This window comes from Cucurbita maxima, unplaced genomic scaffold (genome assembly GCF_002738345.1).
Source record: "Cucurbita maxima cultivar Rimu unplaced genomic scaffold, Cmax_1.0 Cma_Scf00019, whole genome shotgun sequence".
Lineage (NCBI taxonomy): Eukaryota > Viridiplantae > Streptophyta > Magnoliopsida > Cucurbitales > Cucurbitaceae > Cucurbita > Cucurbita maxima.
Window position 1 is genome coordinate 392,341 of NW_019272035.1, and position 18,972 is coordinate 411,312.

Below are 18,972 nucleotides of genomic sequence, written 5' to 3' on the forward strand. Positions count from 1 at the left end.
TTTATATTTCCAATCATATTCGTTTCTATTTCTTTAATGGCTTCTTGTTTCTTATTATTGAAAAGTCTTAATAGATTAATTGTGAAGAAAGATTATATTAAAATAATAATTCAAATAAAAATATTATAAGATTAAATCGTGATTCATATGACTTTTTTTAATTATATATTATGTAAACATTATGATTGGCGAAGAAGACCACAGTTATTCAAAATTTAAAAATTAAAAAAATACGAAAATTATTCAAATTTCACGCGCGCGTTTGCGTGTCCAACTCTTACTTTGACTTTATATATGGGAATTTACGTTTTAATTTTTAGGATTTATTGGAGTTCCCAACCATGAAATAAAATATATTTAAAATATAATATTAATTTCGTGGCTAAATATTAATTATCATCTAAAATATGGATAATTTAATTAATCATCTTTTAATAATTGAACCAAACAATGTGAAAACGTCATCTAAATTATTGAAATTTTATTCTTACCTAAAATTTAAAGGACTCGTACACAGATGTTCATAGGATGAGGTGGAGATTGAGAAGCTTTTTCCGTTCTCATCTTGCATTCTATTTCGAAGAAATTTTTTATTTAGACCTAAAATTTATATAGAGATGTCCACCGAGCGAGATGGGGACAAAGAAGCCTTTTCCGTTCTTGTCCCGCATCCTATTTCATATATTTATTTATTTATTTTGGTACTGAATTTTTACCGAGAATTTATGTGTAATATAATTTAAGGAAACTAAATAAATTTAATAATCTTCCGTAACTAAATAAATTTTTAATAAAAGTTCAACATTGTATTCATAAACTGAGGCAACCTAGGACGAGAATATAATCTTTGTTTTTCGAAGTTGTTTAGTTAACGAAAAAAAATCTCCTAACTCTCTCTCATTTTTTGTCCGGCTCAGAGTGGTCTCTGCAAGGCTTCATTCTCCTGAATTAAACGACAACCATTTTCTTTTAATGTTTCGAATCTTTTTTAATATATTTAAATATGAATATAGTATTTCGAATAGTTCAAATATATATTATCAATTAAGAATACCAAATTATATATATATATTATCAAGTTGTGCTCGGTTATGTTCGAATCGAACTTTTGAAATTTTACATAAAATCGAATTGATCGTAACCGACACCATACATCGATGATATCGTGAAGATTTGTTAAAGATAAAATAATTTAATAAAATAAAGTGATTTTCCAAACAGTTTTGAATCCATAAAGGTTAGCTCTAATTCCATAAAATAAAAAGATTCTTTTCAAATTTAAAGTATGGGTGTAGGTTACTCCAACCACAGGCTTTTTTACGTATTAAATAGATAATATTGGGAGATAATAAACTCTCCATTTTTTTTACCAAACCAACATGGATATTTGTCGATAGCTAACTCGAGCATAGGTCAATAGATAAAAATAACATTATTATCTTAAAGGTCAATAAGTCGATCTTTCACTCACTAGAGGTGTACACGAGTTAGATCGCAATTGTTGGTGATCCAAGCAACCCAACTCAGGATTGGGGTGTCGGGTTATTTTTTTATTTTAAATTATTTTTAAAAAATCTATTTGTCTGTATTGCATTAATAACTAAAATATCATAAAATTCAAATATCAAACATTCACAAGTCATAATGCATCAGTACCAACGGTTACAAACGTCAAATATTTTTAAATTTTTATAATATCTTAAAGTAGAATAGGGATGAGCTGTAACTCTAGTTTTTGAGTTTGTTAAGTTGACCCATAAAAAAAATGTCAACTCATAAACCGACCCAAATTTCTAAATATATTGAAGAAGAGAGAATCAATTAAAATAATAAAACAAAAATAATGAAAATAATAAAAAGAAAAAAAAAAGTTATATATATATATATATATATATATATATATATATCTATATGTATGTATATATATATAGAGAGAGAGGTATATAGGTATATATATGTATGTATATATATTTATATGTATGTATATATTATATGTATGTATGTAAAGATTTATGGAAGAAACCCTCCCTTCTCATGTCATTTAATCGGAATTCATATGTGCTTTTGGTTCAGTTACGTATGACTTATTTACCCTAACATCACATTAACTGGAGAGACCAAATTTATGAAGCCAGCGTCATAGCAAACGAAATCCTGATATTATTAGGCCAAAGTTCGTCGTTTATCGTCAACCTATTAATGGTGGCTCAACTGACTTAAAGTCATAATTACGATGAATTTGTCGTTTTCTCACGAAAATAGAATTCATTTCTCCTTGTAAGCTTGTGTGTGTATCATGATATTTGGACTCTCAAACCAACTAAATATTCAATGCACCTTTGTTTAGATATGGGATTCCCCTAAAGAAGTTCTTCTTGTTTCCTATATGCGCTTTGATTAATAATAATCGAAAACGATAATTAATGTTTGAAAGTGATTTTGAAAATAGTTCTTCCTTGTCACATTAGCACGTGGCTAATCTTACTTTTGCGCCCATGAAAAGTATGTTTAATTGATTAAATTAATTCATTAATAAATTTTTTATTTAATTATTAATAATAGTTTGTTTCGAAAGAATTCCGAAGATCAATCACTAAGAAGAAACTAACCTCGAGCTTGTTCAATTTTCGAGTGAGTATGCATTGTATTATATGTGTTATGGATTTTTATGTAACTATGATACCAAAACTACTCTACTAAATAAGATCATATCGAGTGTAATACAAATATAGGTGTTCATATGACTCGATAACCAAATTATAAAAGTGGGTACGGTCCGGAAAAATGCAACAGGAACAAGGAGAGAGAACGACATCACATAATTCAATTATGAAATAATTAATTTATTAGGTTTCAATCGTGATTGAACCCTTAATTTATTGACATAAAGTTTGAATGAATCCAATGAACTTGCTTCTACCACCCAACAAAGTAGACTTCAAGTCTTTTTAGCAATTTTCAATAAATGTGTTCATATGTAGTTTGTTCTTTTTTTATAATTGTGCTTTTTACATGTTTCAAATGTTACTTTCTTCTTTGTTTTTTCCTCTTATTTTTTTAAAAAGTTAATAAAATCCTAATTTTCGTCCAAAATTCTAACAGATTTGTATTTTAATAGTAGTTTTTAAACGTTTAAGACATAACAAAATTACGACTCTCTCGAAGAAATTGGGATACTTACGAAACAAAGAACAAACTTTTAGCAAACATCAAAGAAATATATGAACATTCTACAGAAAGATGGTGGGAGCTGTTTGATGCTTCTCATCTTGCCTATCACGAAAATGGAAATTTGATGTGATCACATTACTCACGTCCGAGAAATGGCATGAACGGTAGGTCTGTCCTAAACACCGTTTTCTTGGGGGCTTCTTGGCACGAATCGCCAAAGGTCCACGGCAATGTTGACCTCTTTTCTCTTGTGAAATTTGTAAAGTTGGGGCACGTCGTATCGAAGCTAAGAGAAAGAAAGAAACAAATGGCTAGATTAGAACTAGAGGTTGATTTGACTTATAATTGAATCATATAATAACATGAATAGCCTACTGCAAGAAGGAAGCATAAATATCATTGGAACCCCAACAAGTAGTTACCGACCTCGCATAAAACCTCAGCACTTTGGGCACCGTAATCCCGCAAAGCTGCACGTTTTATATGCTGTTGCAATGAAATTAAAAGTTATTATTAAAAAAACAAAAAGAAGAAGAAGAAAAGACTTCAGAGGTTAGCACTTCGATTTATTGTTTGGAAGAACATTCAAATAAATCATGCCTTTCTAGATTGAATAGCTAACTGCCTTGTAAGATCCCACGTCGATTGGAGAGGAACGAGACACTGGATCCCAAAGGGGTGGATTGTGAGATTTCACATCAGTTGGAGAGGGGAATGAAGCATTTTTTATAAGGGTGTGGAAACCTTTCTCCAATAGACGCGTTTTAAAAACCTTGAGGGGAAGCCCGAAAGGGAAAGCCCAAAGAAGACAATATCTCTTAGGGGTGGACTTGGGTTGTTACATGTCTAAAGACGTTGCTAAAAGAAGGTTAACACTAGCAATCTAGATGCAGAGGGTGATTGGTTAAGGGAAAAGACAGTATCAAAACTAAGCTACAGATGAAGTTTACACTTCCTATCCAATTCCTACAATATCGTAAGAGGAATCCTCGAATTGAAAAGACGGAAATATTATATAAAGTGAGCTGCACGAATACCCTTTTCAAGGTTAAAGAAGCAGTTAATAGTTGCTCCATTATATTCATCCCACTATATTAGTTATAACAACCCAAGCCCACCGCAAGCAGATATTATTCTCTTTGGTCTATCCCTTCTGAGCTTCCCCTCAAGGTTTGTAAAACGCGTTTGCTAGGGAAAGGTTTCCACACTCTTATAAAGAATATTTCGTTCTCTTCCTCAACAAACATGGGATGTCACATTAGTAACCATGTAATGAACCGAACGAACAAGATAACACCAACCCCAACCAAGTGGCAGTGTGTAGAGTTCTAAATGGCATTGAGTTTGAACAGTTAAACTTACATCTCTTGTTGAGGTCTTGTGCAAAGAATAAACTGCTTTGGATGCAAGCTGAAAAGAAATTTCAAAGAATAAGAGTCAATGAGAAAATGTTGTACATATGTACTCGAGCATCTTAGTCGGATACCAGAACTGTAATTACCTTCAAAGCTGCAGAAAGGAATTCCATATCTGCACCCTTTCGCCGTGTTCCAAATGGTGGATTCATTACAATGGTATCAAAAACCTGACCTGACCGTATACCGGATGTGTTAAATGTAGTTACAAACAAGAAGCTCGAAGAAGAATACACAAGACACCAATAGCCATTATAACGCTACCGCTCAATTCTATCAAACTAAGCCAGAAAAACTTTCACGCACACATGCAGTTATTCTCCAATGAATTCAGTGAAAAACATCACTTCGTTGAATCATAACAGAGACAGAAAATACATTTTTCATCAAGACATACTTTTTAAAAAACTAGAACAAATTGTACTACACGTTATAGTTTACAAGCATGCACGATCCCGATGAGAGTGGAAAGATAGAAAGTTCGCAAGCACAGTATTCCAGTTCGTTACCTCTCAATACCAAGTTCTTTACATCACACTGAACCAAGTCCATTTCCAACTGCAATTTTCAACGGATCAACTAAAATAACAAGAGCAATGAAGACTATACCCTGGCATTCATACATAAAGTGAAAATATAGGACCTCAAGATACTCTGCATTTGAAGATGCTATTTCAAGAGATTCAGGATCAATGTCAATTCCTGTAACATGTCTGTCCAAGAATTGTAAGACTGGAAGCATTGCATATGTTTGAATCAAACATATTCTGAACAAAAACATTTTATCCGCTTCCTTTATAATAAAAACTAGATCGATAATTTTCAACTGAAACACTAAAAGACTAATAAGCCAAGAGGAAATAGAACAGAGGAACAGGGGAAAGATGGCACTAACTCTGCACCCAGCAGCGCAGCTGCAGCCCCTAATGTACCACAACCACAACCCAAATCAGCTACTATCTTGCCACTAACGTCTCCAAAAGAATTCTCTGCCTGGTAAAGTTTCAAATGAATGACCCTCGTTATAAATTATGATTGCATAAAACGAACAAGCAAAAAACGTAGAAACTTATAGTTTCATCACTACATCTGAACCTGCAAATGGATATAAATTTTAACTTCACTGTGTTATAATGAATCGTTAAAGATACTATTCGACAGAAACATATGATCCTTTGTTCTAAACGATTTGGTTTTCGATTGAATCACTCAGCACAATGGATGTTCTAAACAACAGTTCCTTTAAGAATCAAAGAATTCGAGCTTAAGCAAAGAGGAGAAGATGAACGCAGAAGAGGGAAGAGAAATACGGTGTACAACATGCGAGAAGCAATGTGCGGTCCAGTTGGGTACTGCTCGAGCTCCACCTGCAACAGGAACGAATTTTCCAGAGTTTGTTGATTCAAAAATTGCCGAAACCGGGAAGGAGATGAAGAAATGAACGAAAACCGCAGACGAAATCAAACCTTTGGATTGGAGAACTGTTGAATTTCACCGAGGAAGGACTCTAACTGCTTGAGCTTCATCCTTGTTTGGAGAGAATCTTGATGAATCCGTTTCTTGATAACCCTAATTTAGCCGATTAACCTTTCTGAAAAAAGGCGAGGATATCCTGTTCCAGTTGACAAGTCATCTCTGATTCTACTCGATCTTCGTTAGTAAAAGTTAGGTTTTTCAAAAAAAAAAAAAAATTAATAAAAAAATTTCTAAATTATATAATTTTTCATCTTTTACGAAATTTCTAAAAATGTTAATTCATTATTTATTTTAAAAATACCTTTAAAGCATTAAAATTTCAAATATGTCTTGAACTTAAAAAAAAAAAAATTCAAATATTTTTTTAAAATTAAAAAAAACATTATTGAAATTTTAAAGGTATCATTAATTCCCTTGATCTTAATAAAAAATTTAACTAAAATATTAATAATACCACTACTGAATTTCAGGGTTTCAAAAATATTACTTTAAAAAAAATGTTTCAAAATATTTACCTTTGAATTTTTAAAACTTTTATTAAAAAAAAAAAGTTAAAAATACTTTTAGTTTATTAAAAAAATAAAAATTATTACTATAAACAAAAACTATCTATCACGTCTCATAGTTGATTTTCAAACTTTTTAATGTTACTGAGACATGGATAGACCGTTTTTGTTTATAGTAATAATTTTTAATTTTTTTAATAAACTAAAGATGTTATTTTTAAAATTTTATGAATATTATTTTTAAAGAGAGTATTTTTTAATTTTTTTAATTAAAAATTTAAACTTTTTTTTAATCCAAAAACTCATAGTAAAATTATTTTAAAATTTAAAGTTATTATTAAAATTTTAAAAATGTAAGAATAAATTAAAAAAAAACATCAAAATTTAAGGATGATTTTATTAACTTAGCATAATTTAAAATAGGATCGACATGTCGTTCTACGGTCACATTTATTCAAATTCTCGAGGGAAGAGAATGATTTGACAGCTTTACCGCCCTCTTAATCCAAATCGCAAACTAATAATACTTGGAAATTCAAATTTTATATTTTATACTATTTTATTCTTTTTTTAAAATATTAAATATTTTATAAAATCCAAAGCCCTTGGCTTCCGAGGTGATAAACATGGCATTCAAGAGGTGGAATTGTGTGGTTGGAGGCCATTAATGGCCGCAGTGACAACAACCGGAGGGTCCCATCTCACCCATTTCAGGTACCATTCCAGAGAGAGAAACAGCCTCGTTTCGCGTTGCGCGCATTTCAAAACCTTTGTCTCTGAGATTTGAATGCTACGATTAAAACCCCCTTTTAACCATTGCCGCCATTCTTACACTTCCATTCCGATTCTCTTTACTTTCCCCAATCTGTTCTTCTTTGGAGGATTTTGAGGTCTTATTTTGGATGATGAGCGCTTCCAAGTTCATTAAATGCGTCACTGTTGGAGATGGAGCTGTTGGGAAGACCTGTATGCTTATTTGTTACACCAGCAATAAGTTCCCCACTGTGAGGCCTCTTTTTCAGATCATTTAATGCTTAATCTGTTGGATTATGAGTTTATTTTCTCTCATTTTGTGTTTAAATTTGTGCCTCGGTTAGATAAAAGTCCCAGATCGGCTAATTTACTGCTAACTTAGAGAATGTTCATAAGTTTATTATAATCAAAGAATATTCTCGGATTGGGGGCGGATGATTTAATGCTTAATCTGTTGTTTTCTCTCATTTGTGTTCAAATGTGAGCTGCAAGAATGTTACTGCGTAACACTAAGCTTGAGTAGCTGAATATGAGCTGCGAGTTCATAGACTCTAAGCTTTTTACCCATTTTCTCTTCATTTCATTTGTTTAAACTTCTGCTGCAACTCTGAATTTGGGTACTTCATAGTGGAGTTCTCTTTCTCCCTTGATGATTTTTTACCCATTTTCTGAACGTTGATGATTTTCTCCGGCATTCTTCTGTTCTCTTTTTTAAATATGAGCTGCAAGTACATAAACGTTAAGCTTTAGACCGTTGCTAATAGTATCATAGTCTGGATAATGTGCTAGCAAGGACGATGGGTCCCGAATAGGGTAGATTGAGAGGTCTCACATCGATTGGAGAGGGGAATGAATGCTAGCGAGAATATTAGGACCCGAAGGAGGATAGATTGTGAGATCCCACGTTCGGTTGGAGAAGGGAACGAAACATTCTTTATAAGGGTGTGGAAACCTCGCCCTAATAGATGCATTTTAAAAACCTTGAGGAAAAGCACAAGGAGGACAATGTAGCGGTTGACTTGAGCTTGGGCTGTTACAGGAACGAAACATTCTTCATAAGGGTATGAAAACCTCTCCCTAGCCGATACGTTTTAAAAACCTTGAGGAGAAGCTCGAAAGGGAAAGTCCAAAGAAGACAATATCTACTAGCGGTGGCCTTAGATTGTTACAAATGGTATCAGGGCCAAACACCGAGCGATGTATCAGCGAGGACACTGGGCCTCCAAAGGGGGTGGATTGTAAGATTTCACATAGGTTGGAGAGGAGAACGAAATATTCCTTATAAGGGTGTTGAAACTTGTTCCTAACAGACACGTTTTAAAACTGTGAGACTAACAGTGATACGTAATAGGCTAAAACGGACAATATCGGTGGACTTGGGCTGTTACGATCTCTCTCCCTTGCAGGTCGATCAGCCCCTCTCTCTCTCTCAATAATGCTAGTTTTCTCCCACTTTAATTTATTTCCTTCTTTAAATAAAGGCTGCAAGGACATAAATATTAAGCTTGAGCAGTTGAAACTGGAGCTCTCTCTCAACATTAGTGGTTTTGTTTTATATTTGGCAGGATTATATTCCCACAGTGTTTGACAATTTCAGTGCCAATGTGTCTGTGGATGGGAACATTGTGAATTTGGGGTTATGGGACACTGCAGGTAGAACATGGTCTCCTTGAATAACAAGACGAAGGCCTTTCTTTCTCATTCAGTTATTATCTTTACTGTTTGTTCTTTGTTTTGTAGGTCAGGAAGATTATAGCAGGCTAAGGCCTTTGAGTTACAGAGGTGCAGATGTGTTTGTTCTAGCTTTCTCATTAATTAGTAGAGCCAGCTATGAAAATATCCTCAAGAAGGTACTCATTTCATAATATAGGAAACCAATCTGTTCTTCTAGATTACAAGAAGCATAATCCTACTCCGACTAGTGCCTCGCACAGTCCAGTGACTGGCTCTAATACTATTTATAACAGCCCAAGCCCACCACTAGCGGATATTGTCTTCTTTGGGATGTTACAAATGGTATCAGAGCTAGTCACCAGACGGTACAAGTCACTGGTTGGAGCAGGACTAGACCTTCTCCATAGTAGACGCGTTTTAAAACCTTGAGGGAAAGTTTTAGAGAGAAAACCCAAACTTTCATCGAGCTATGAAGATAATTATGTTGTTAGTGATGGTGGGTCCATCAACCAATCTGTTCTTCAAGATGACAAGAAGCGTAGTCCTACTCTGACGAGTGTCTTGCACCGTCTGATGACTAACTCTAATACCATTTGTAATAGCCCAAGCCCATTGTTAGCAGATATTGTCTTTCTTTGGGCTGTTACAAATGGTATTAGAGTCAGTCACCGGACTGTGCGAGGCACTGGTCGGAGTAGGGCTAGACTCTCTCCATAGTAGGCATGTTTTAAAACCTTGAGAGGAACCTCGGAAGGGTAAGCCCAAACTTTTATCAAGCTACAAAGATAATTATGCTGTTAGTGATGGTGGGTCCATCAACCAATCTATTCTTCTGGATGACAAGAAGCTTAGCCTTATTCCGACCTGTGCGTCGCACCATTCGGTGACTGGCTCTAATCCATTTATAACAGCTCAAACCCACCGCTAGCAGATATTGTTTTTTTTGGGCGGTTACAAATGGTATTAGAGCCAGTCACCAAACGGTGCGAGGCACTGGTCAGAGTAGGGCTAGACCCTCTCCATAGTAGATGCGTTTTAAAACCTTGAGGGAAAATCGAGAAGGGAAAACCTAAAGAGAACAATATCTGCTAGTGGTGGGCCTGAACTGTTACCAAGACCCGAACTTGAGAAACAAAGTACTGTATTGGTTTGTTGGATTCTAGTGTAGTTTTTAACTATATTGCTTTATTTTGATCTCACAGTGGATGCCTGAACTGCGAAGATTTGCACCCAACGTCCCGATCATTCTAGTTGGAACGAAGCTCGGTAGGTGGTCGAAAGTAACTCGTCGATCATTTTGATGATACGTGTCGTTTTATTAATGTCCATTTTGTTTAGATCTCCGTGAGGACCGACGATATGCTAACGAACAAATGGGGTATGATATCATTACTTCTTCTCAGGTTGGTTCCTCAATTCTTGGTTCTTTTTTTGTTTTCCAATGTGAAATGTAATGTTTGTAGAAAGTGAAGCTCAACTTTTGTGAACTTAACATCATGATGCAGGGTGAGGAGCTGAGAAAACAAATTGGTGCTTCAGCTTACATTGAGTGCAGTTCTAAGACACAACAGGTAGACAACATAGAAAACTGTTCTAATTTTTGTGGAGAATTTGTTTTAAAATGTGTCTACTAAGGAGAGGTTTATGCACCTCTGGTAAGGAACACTTTATTTCTCTTTTCAACCGATGTGGGGACCATTGTCTTTGCTTCTGGGCTTCCCCTAAAGGTTTCATTCCTCTTTCCAATCGATGTGGGATCTCACAATCCACCCCCTACGGGACTAGCGTCCTCGCTTCTGGGCTTCCCCATGAGGTTTCATTTCTCTTTCCAACCACACAATCCACCCCCTGTAGGACCAGCGTCCTCGCTTCTGAACTTTTCCTCGAGGTTTCATTTCTCTTTCCAACTAATGTGGGATCTCACAATCCATCTCTACAGAATTAGGGCTTTCCCTCAAGGTTTCATTCCTCTTTCCAGTCGATGTGGATCTCATAATCTTCCCCTTCGCGGGACCAACGTCCTCACTTCTAGGCTTCCCTCGAGGTTTTAAAACACGTCTGTTAGGAAGAGGTTTCCATACCCTTATAAAGAATGTTACGTGCTCCTCTCCAACCAATGTTTTGATCTAACAATCCCTCCTCTTGGGGGCCAGCGTACCAACATGGGATATACCAATCCCCACCCCCCCTCCCTTGAGGGTCGACATTCTTCCTGACACACCGTCTAATGTCTAGCTCTGATACCATTTGTAACAGTCCAAGCCTACCACTAACAGAAATTGTCATTTTTTAGCTTTCCCTTCTGAGCTTCCTCTCAGGGTTTTAAAATGTGTCTACTAGGAAGAGGTTTCCACACCCTTATAAGGAATACTTCATTCCCTTTTCCAACCGACGTGGGATCTCACATTTTCTTTTGAAAGTGTTTTGTTCTTTTTAAAAGGAAAGGGACCATGCCCTTTAATGAACAATATATCTAACTAGAGCTCTGTGGTTGATTCTTTAGAATGTCAAAGCTGTATTTGATACAGCCATTAAAGTTGTTCTGCAACCTCCAAGGAGAAGGGAACTCCCAAAGAAGAAAACGCGTCGAGGATCAGGCTGCTCGTTCACGTAAGTAGCTCTACCCCGACCCCCGACCCCCTCCCCATCTTTTTCATACTCACTGTTACAAATTTAAGTAAACTTGTTCTTGGTACATACGAAACCATAGCAGGAGCATCATTTGTGGAGGCTGTGCTGCCTAGAACACATCGCGCAGTTCGGTTCGATACAGATCTAGCTCACCCCAACAGCTAATCACACCTCTCTATGTATTTGTTAACTTGAAAATTGGAGGGAATTGTTCATTCTCTCAAGAACTTATGGTATATATTGTAGCCTTCTTGCTGTTATGGTTCAACTGATTTGAATGCAAAGGGTCCTACCTTGGTTAGCTTTTGGGCTCCCTCTCTTCAACTGTAAAATCTTGAAAAGTTTAAATGATTTAAGAGTAATATTATAATTTTTGAAAGAATATGATTATTCTAAGTTGTCCAAATACTTTCCACAGGTGCTCGTAGAATCCGTTGGGTTGGGTTAGGACATTTTTTAGATTAAACCCTATTCGAGCTATAAATTTTTTTAACCCAAATGGGGAGTTGGTGGAGTGTTTGATTCAAAATTTTGTTTTTAATAAAAGTAAAATTAGTGGTAAAATATATATTTATTTATTTTTAATATTTTAATTAAAATTTACCTCTCAATTTAAATATATATTTTGAAATATAAAAAGTTAAATAAAATAAAAACATTTATATGTAAATGTGTTGTTAACAAAAAAAAAAATATATGGAAAGTAAATTATTTAAATGGTATTTTAACTTAAATTATAATATTTCCATATTTATATTAAAATCTTTCCAATTTGTATAATAATTTGGTTATGTTAATATGATAAATTAATCACGGCGGCATTTCCCTTCGGTTGTTCACCGTCCGGCGACTTGTTCCTTTTCACCTTCCGGCGAAAATTAACTGTAACTGTAAGGATTTTCCATAACCCCTTTCTTCAAAAACCCTAGAACGCACACTCCAAAATCGTTCACAAATGGAACCTCCACCGGCCAAGAGCTGGAGCATCCACACTCGGCCGGATATCATCCAGAAGTACCAGATCCTCGAGCGAGTCGGATCCGGTGCTTATTCCGATGTTCACCGTGCGCGACGGCTCTCCGACGGCGTCATCGTCGCTTTGAAGGAGATCCACGATTATCAATCGGCGTTCCGCGAAATCGAGGCGCTCCAAATCCTTCAAGGTTCGCCTAATATCGTCGTTCTGCACGAGTACTTTTGGCGCGAAGATGAAGATGCCGTGCTTGTTCTCGAGTTTATGAGAACGGATTTGGCCACCGTTATAGCGGAGGCGAAGAAGCGAGGGTCGGACGGGGTAGAATCCGGGCGTGGGCTAGCGGTCGGTGAGGTGAAGCGGTGGATGATCCAGATTTTGAGTGGTCTTGATGCTTGTCATAGGAATATGATCGTGCATAGGGATTTGAAACCTAGCAATTTGTTGATATCCGATGATGGCGTGCTCAAGCTTGCCGATTTTGGACAGGTTATTCTCTTTCAATCTTCTTTTTAGTATAAGATCCGCAAGGAAAGAGCTTACCGAATATAATTACAGTCGAATGTGGAGATTCTTTACACACTCTGTTCCTCAAATTTAGCTCGTTTTTGTGAGGAACCACTTTGAAAGGTCCATTCAACTCATTGCTTGTAGATTGTTCCCCGCAGAATTTTGAGAGAAGTAACCTGAAATTTTGATTAAATGCAGTATTCATCTGTTCATATTGAAGGTTTTTTATCTTTTTTTTAATACCAAATTCTAGCAGAAGATCCATGATGCTGAATTTTACTTGATATGCTGTAGGTGTGATTTCTGGACATTGATGCTTCTGTTCTTACCCGTTTTCTAACCATTTGGTTTTTCTTTTTGAAAATCAAGCTTATGAACAATATTTCCACCTAGGAATTTTTTGTTTTTGTTTTGTCATCTACTTTCTATGTTTTGAATTTCAAGCACAAAAAACCAAATGGTTATCAAAATGAAGATCGTTGTAAATAATTTCAAAAACTAAATGGTTATCAATGTTTTGAATCTGGAGTAAGAGTATGATATTGGTTTCTTGTTCATAAAAGAATGAGTTTGATGTTGGTTTTCAGGCAAGAATACTCATGGAGCCTGAATATGTTGAACCAAATGGGATCTCTCAACCATGTGAGATGAACTCTTCAGATCAAGTACCTGCTTCTCAGCCCTCTGCAATTTTTCCTGGAACGGAAAGCTCGGTTCGAGAAGGTAACAGAACTGAAGAGCAAGAACCAATTGGCAAGGAGGAATATTTTAGCGATTTAGGCGAGCTGAAAGCAAAAAATTCAGCAAATGAATTTGACAAGGAAACATATACTTATGATGGAGATACATCTTGCTTAGCAACATGTACCACGAGTGACCTTGAAGATGATCCATTTAAAGGTTCATCATATTCTTATGAAACTGAAGGAGGAGTTCCAGCAGATGATAGCCAAGGTTCGCTCACTTCATCCGTCGGTACTCGCTGGTTCAGGGCCCCCGAATTACTCTATGGCTCAACGAGCTACGGTTTGGAGATCGACTTATGGTCGTTGGGCTGCATTTTTGCTGAACTTTTTACATTGGAACCCCTTTTTCCAGGAACTGCTGACATTGATCAAATGAGCAAAATTTTCACTACTCTTGGCAACTTGACTGAAGATTCATGGCCAGGTTGTTCTGAACTTCCTGATTTCCATATTATATCATTCAACACAATAGAAAAGCCAATCGGTTTAGAAGCATGTCTTCCCAACTGCTCTCCTGATGAAATTTCTATTGTTAAAAGACTGCTTTGTTACGACCCGGCTAATCGAGCGACCGCTATGGAATTGCTCCAAGATAAGTATTTCACTGAGGATCCATTCCCAGTTCCGTTGGCTGAGCTTCGTGTTCCTTTGACCAGAAGTGGACAGGACGAGGATTCTCCTGCTGGATGGTACGATTACGATGAGTCCGATTCCGATATGGATGAACTCGGCCCCATGAACGTTACCACCAGTGCCACTGGTTACTCCATACAATTTGATTGAACAATGGGATTCAGGTGTTCCTAAATACTTGAAACTATACATGTTTCAGTTATTACTCATTTCTTATAAGGAAAGACTTCCTTGGTACATCCTGAAGCTCCCCAAAAGCATGGAGAATTTGGATAATGTCGGGACGATTATTCCGATACCCTTCATGAGGAATGTTGTGTTGGAGAGTTCAGAGGTCGGAATCGTCATTCCGATGTCGTTCTTGAAGAATGTCGGATCTGTTAATGTAATTTATGTATAATTGCACCACGAAAGATGTGAGTTTACCTCCCCTTCCTTTCATTTCAAGGACATCAAGCCTTGTTTTTGTGTGTCCCAAACTGGCCATGACTGTTGTCTTGCTTTGTGTTTAATGCTCTTTCTTGGAAATGGATACATTTTCAAGTCTTTCTGAAGCTGAACACTTCTTACTCTTTTTGGAAATGGATAGTTATCATCTTCAACTCGATCCGACCACGTACTCGAAAACAGAATCCTGCCTCTACAATTCCACTTAGCCACGTTCTCAAAAACAAATCTCGCATCTACAACTCGACCTAACCACGTACTTGAAAAAAAAATCCTGCCCCTACAACTCGACTTAGCCACGTTCTTGAAACAAAATCCTGAATTTACAACTCTGACTAACACATGCTCGAAACACAGAATCCTACCTCTACAGCTCAACTCGACCAGGTTCTTGAAAACAAAATCGTGCATCAACCAGTTATATATATGTCCCTTGAATTCTAATGAAAATATTTGGATTATTAAGATGAGGAAAAGGTTTCAATTTTGAATGAATGAATTAATAAAATTATTAGGCTGTCCGACTACTAGTGATAGTCTATTTAGCGCCAAATTTGTTATATTTCCTTTCTTTATTGAATGGAATCTTGGACTAATTCCCTCCTTTTGTCCTCACACTTTTCCACTTTATTCAGCCAATCAGTCATGCCCACGTGTCCATTAGATAATATCTTGTGGGGATATTTTGCGTGGCGGAATATTAATGGCTGTTTGATTTCCATGTGAAAAATACTGGATCCTTGCCCTCGACAATTTTGTCGAAAATCTACGGCCCTCAGAATCTGACGGTCCAAAATCTACGCAAGGCTCGCTTCTATGAATTTTTACCGTTGGATTATATCGAATTGTTTTCACCGTTAGATTTGACCATTGGCCTTAATCGCACCGTCCAATATTTACAAAATTGAAATTTCAAAATCTCGGAAGAGAGAGGGAGGAAAGAAGAAGAACAAAAGGCCTTTTTTGCTCCTATCCTTCCTCTTTCCTTCCGAGCTCTCTTCAATTCACAGTTCAAAAAACCCTAAATAATTTGATTCGTCTGCTCTGGTTTTTGCTTTCTCTGTGGTTACTGTACGCGAGGGCGACGGTCCTTCTAATTTTGGTTTTTTTGTTGCTGAGTTTCGGCGTAATATTTGAGCTTCAAAAGCATAATTTTATCTGGTGTTGGAATTTTTTCTGGCGGTGTTTTGATTGATATTTGGATCTGAAAGTTTGACGATTTGAAGTTGGCTTGGGGAATTCCATTTTTGAATTGAAGAGTTGATTGATTGTTCGAGTTTGATTTTCCTTTCTTGCGTATGATCTGGAATAGTGGCGAGATTATTGAAATTTAGGATTTAAATTTGATGGGGGAAGAAGATTCCGCAGGTGCACCTCAGAAGAAGGCTCAATCGGAGGGTGCTGCGTTGAGTAATTCTTCGTCATCGGATATTCCATCTAAGAAGCTCGCTAGGCAGCTCGATTTCACCGGCTATGGAGGCGCCTCGCATCCCCAATCTCATTCAGACCCGCATTCACAGCCACAGGCTCCATTAGTAGCTCAAAATCTTCCGCAAGCTCCGCCAAAGCCACCGCCGCAGATGGTGGCGGCGTCGATCGCATCTTTGGCGCCTCATTCGTCAGTAAGAGCTGTGTAAGTCTCTGCAATCTCGTTTGCTGAATTTAATGTTAAATCTTACAATAGAATAAGAATCTTTACTCAATCGGAGCTATTAACAATCCAATTTTGGTCTGAAGAAAACTCATCCAAACGCCTTGAATCTTTTTAGCATTATGAGATATCGCTTAATTCGACTCATTTCTACTCGATGCTTTAGCTTGCGGATTCACTTTGAGATGTACAGTTTTATGTTTTCGATTTGAAATTTGAAATTCACTTTAAGATGCATAGAGATTTGTGGCTCTTGATGTTGCTGTTCATCGTCTTAAATTTTCGCGCACGTTATTAGAAATTATTCAGTTAATATTAAGGGAGGGTACTTTTTTCTTAAATAGGAAACCAGAATCACCAATGCCAAGAGCAAGACCTGCCATTGAAGCTAAAGACAGTACTCCTAAGAAGCAAAAACAGTGTAACTGTAAACATTCGCGGTGTCTAAAATTGTAAGTTCATCATTCTTTGAGCTTCTGACAAACACTTTTTTACATTTTTTTCTGCTCTCTATTCAGTAATTTCTATGATGACACTGATATAGTAGATGCTTGTGTATGGAAACAAAAGATTTTTGGTGCTTGCAAACAGTTTCCTCATTTAGATATTTTTCCAAAAAAGAACAAAAAATTGACGTTTTGAAATTAGTTCCGCTGTATTATCTATTTCATTGTTTGCTTATATGTTTCATATATGCAACTTTTGGAGGTTTAGAGGCAAACTATGGCTTTTGGTGAAGGCTATTGCAGATATTATAATTTATAATTTCTCTCTTGCAGCTGCTTATCTCCTTGTTTTATCAATTCCTCAATGTGCGAATTTACGACTGAATTATAAAATTGTTGTGTTTATAAGTCATTTGCAAGTTATTGCTGTCAAATATCTTTATTTATTAGCAAAGAGTAATTTGCTCACCAATTTGAGCAGGTACTGTGAATGCTTTGCTTCTGGAATATACTGTGATGGTTGCAACTGCATAAATTGTTATAACAATGTTGAAAATGATACTGCTAGAAGAGAAGCAGTTGAAGCTACATTAGAGCGTAACCCAAATGCGTTTCGACCAAAAATTGCAAGCAGCCCTCATGGGATGCGGGACAACAGGGTATGAAAGTCGTTTGAATAACAATTGTTCTACCTTTTATACATATCATAGTTTGTGTCATAGCTCTACCTTTTGTTTTTATCAATCATAGCTTGTATTACAAGTTGCAGATTTTGCAGTTTATTATTAATTTTCTGAAATTTTTTGTGCAATCCCTTGGGGTTTCAACTAAACCAAAAAAAGGGTGAAAGGCCGGAATATCATTTGCTTGCACATTCCCTCCCGTTTTTTCCATTTAAAATCTTCGGTGCCTCTTGTTTTATATGTAGATTGGATGAAGTGGTATTGCAATGAGTATTCAAGCATGGTATAAATGAGTGGCATGACATCAAATATGCATACATATAATCTGTGGAACTTGTTGATGACATGCACAATGGGCTGTTTTGAATTCATGCAGGAGGAGGCGGGGGAGTTGCTGATGTTGGGTAAGCACAATAAGGGATGCCACTGCAAGAAGTCAGGTTGTCTAAAGAAATATTGCGAGTGTTTCCAGGCAAACATTCTCTGCTCCGAAAATTGTAAATGTATGGACTGCAAGAATTTTGAGGGAAGTGAAGAGAGACAAGCTCTTTTCCATGGAGATCATGGTAACAACATAGCATTCATTCAACAAGCAGCCAATGCTGCCATAACTGGAGCTATTGGCTCCTCTGGCTATGCTTCACCTCCTGTATCCAAGAAAAGAAAAGGCCAAGAACTCTACTTTGGACTGACAGCCAAGGAACTACCCGCTCATAGGCCAGTGCCATTTCAACAGGTGAACCCACTCATTTTATGTAGAAATTTGGTAGAAATTAATTCAAAAGAAACACAACTTTATATTGCTTTTCACAAGAAGCTGTGTTAATAGGACTGCTCTTGTACTGATCATCCTGGTGTTGACGGTACTTAGCAGGCAAATCATATCAGAGTCGCTGCTCCTCCGCTACCGTCCTTCCCCATTGCTGGCGTTGGAACCCCATCATTGTTGGGTCCTTCAAAGTTCACATATAGGTATAATCTCTTCGATTCAATATAATGTTGTTGGCCGTCTTCTTGGACTTAGGACTGATATCCGTGTAATTGTTGAAGGTCTTTAATGGCAGACATCATTCAATCACAAGATTTAAAGGATCTTTGCTCGGTTTTGGTTGTGCTGTCGAGTGAAGCTGCCAAGACATTTCAAGGTATTATTATGGTTTTATCCTCTCATTCCTCTCTACCACTTTTTTTTTTTTTTTTTTTTTTTTTTTTTTTTTTTTTTTTTTTTTTTTTTTTTTTTTTTTTTTTTTTTTTTTT

General features: G+C 36.4%; 4 protein-coding genes across 6 annotated transcripts in view; 3 read left to right on the forward strand and 1 right to left on the reverse strand.

The window, feature by feature from the left end:
- Positions 1 to 3,080: 3,080 nt before the first annotated feature.
- LOC111493863 (methyltransferase-like protein 5) lies at positions 3,081 to 6,219 on the reverse strand. The gene is made up of 9 exons (XM_023143763.1): positions 6,053 to 6,219; positions 5,897 to 5,953; positions 5,482 to 5,579; positions 5,230 to 5,299; positions 5,096 to 5,144; positions 4,673 to 4,761; positions 4,534 to 4,581; positions 3,598 to 3,657; positions 3,081 to 3,457 (listed from the first exon to the last, which is right to left on the reverse strand). The coding sequence occupies exons 1-9, from the start codon at positions 6,110 to 6,112 to the stop codon at positions 3,347 to 3,349; spliced, it is 642 nt and encodes a 213-aa protein (XP_022999531.1). The 5' UTR covers positions 6,113 to 6,219; the 3' UTR covers positions 3,081 to 3,346.
- A 972-nt stretch (positions 6,220 to 7,191) lies between these two features.
- Positions 7,192 to 11,946, forward strand: LOC111493867 (rac-like GTP-binding protein ARAC7). 2 transcript variants are annotated; one of them, XM_023143767.1, is made up of 8 exons: positions 7,192 to 7,572; positions 8,887 to 8,974; positions 9,062 to 9,171; positions 10,198 to 10,261; positions 10,334 to 10,398; positions 10,501 to 10,566; positions 11,499 to 11,605; positions 11,709 to 11,946. In XM_023143767.1, exons 1-8 carry the CDS (start codon positions 7,471 to 7,473, stop codon positions 11,737 to 11,739), a joined length of 633 nt encoding a protein of 210 aa, XP_022999535.1. In that variant the 5' UTR covers positions 7,192 to 7,470; the 3' UTR covers positions 11,740 to 11,946. The 2 variants fall into 2 exon arrangements, with proteins under 2 accessions (XP_022999535.1, XP_022999534.1); XM_023143766.1 differs by having other exon boundaries at positions 7,193 to 7,572; positions 11,706 to 11,946.
- A 478-nt stretch (positions 11,947 to 12,424) lies between these two features.
- On the forward strand, positions 12,425 to 15,022 carry LOC111493830 (cyclin-dependent kinase F-1). Its single transcript, XM_023143712.1, has 2 exons — positions 12,425 to 13,088; positions 13,697 to 15,022. Exons 1-2 carry the CDS (start codon positions 12,582 to 12,584, stop codon positions 14,636 to 14,638), a joined length of 1,449 nt encoding a protein of 482 aa, XP_022999480.1. The 5' UTR covers positions 12,425 to 12,581; the 3' UTR covers positions 14,639 to 15,022.
- An 856-nt stretch (positions 15,023 to 15,878) lies between these two features.
- LOC111493814 (protein tesmin/TSO1-like CXC 5) overlaps positions 15,879 to 18,972 on the forward strand; it is a 4,660-nt gene continuing 1,566 nt past the window's right edge. Inside the window, exons 1-6 of one of the 2 annotated variants that reach the window (XM_023143685.1) lie at positions 15,879 to 16,568; positions 16,931 to 17,038; positions 17,514 to 17,691; positions 18,092 to 18,451; positions 18,587 to 18,687; positions 18,766 to 18,860. In XM_023143685.1, coding sequence (XP_022999453.1) covers positions 16,282 to 16,568; positions 16,931 to 17,038; positions 17,514 to 17,691; positions 18,092 to 18,451; positions 18,587 to 18,687; positions 18,766 to 18,860 — 1,129 coding nt within the window. In that variant the 5' untranslated portion in view covers positions 15,879 to 16,281. The remainder of the gene's footprint in view (positions 16,569 to 16,930; positions 17,039 to 17,513; positions 17,692 to 18,091; positions 18,452 to 18,586; positions 18,688 to 18,765; positions 18,861 to 18,972) is intronic. The other variant, XM_023143686.1, reaches the window with a different exon arrangement.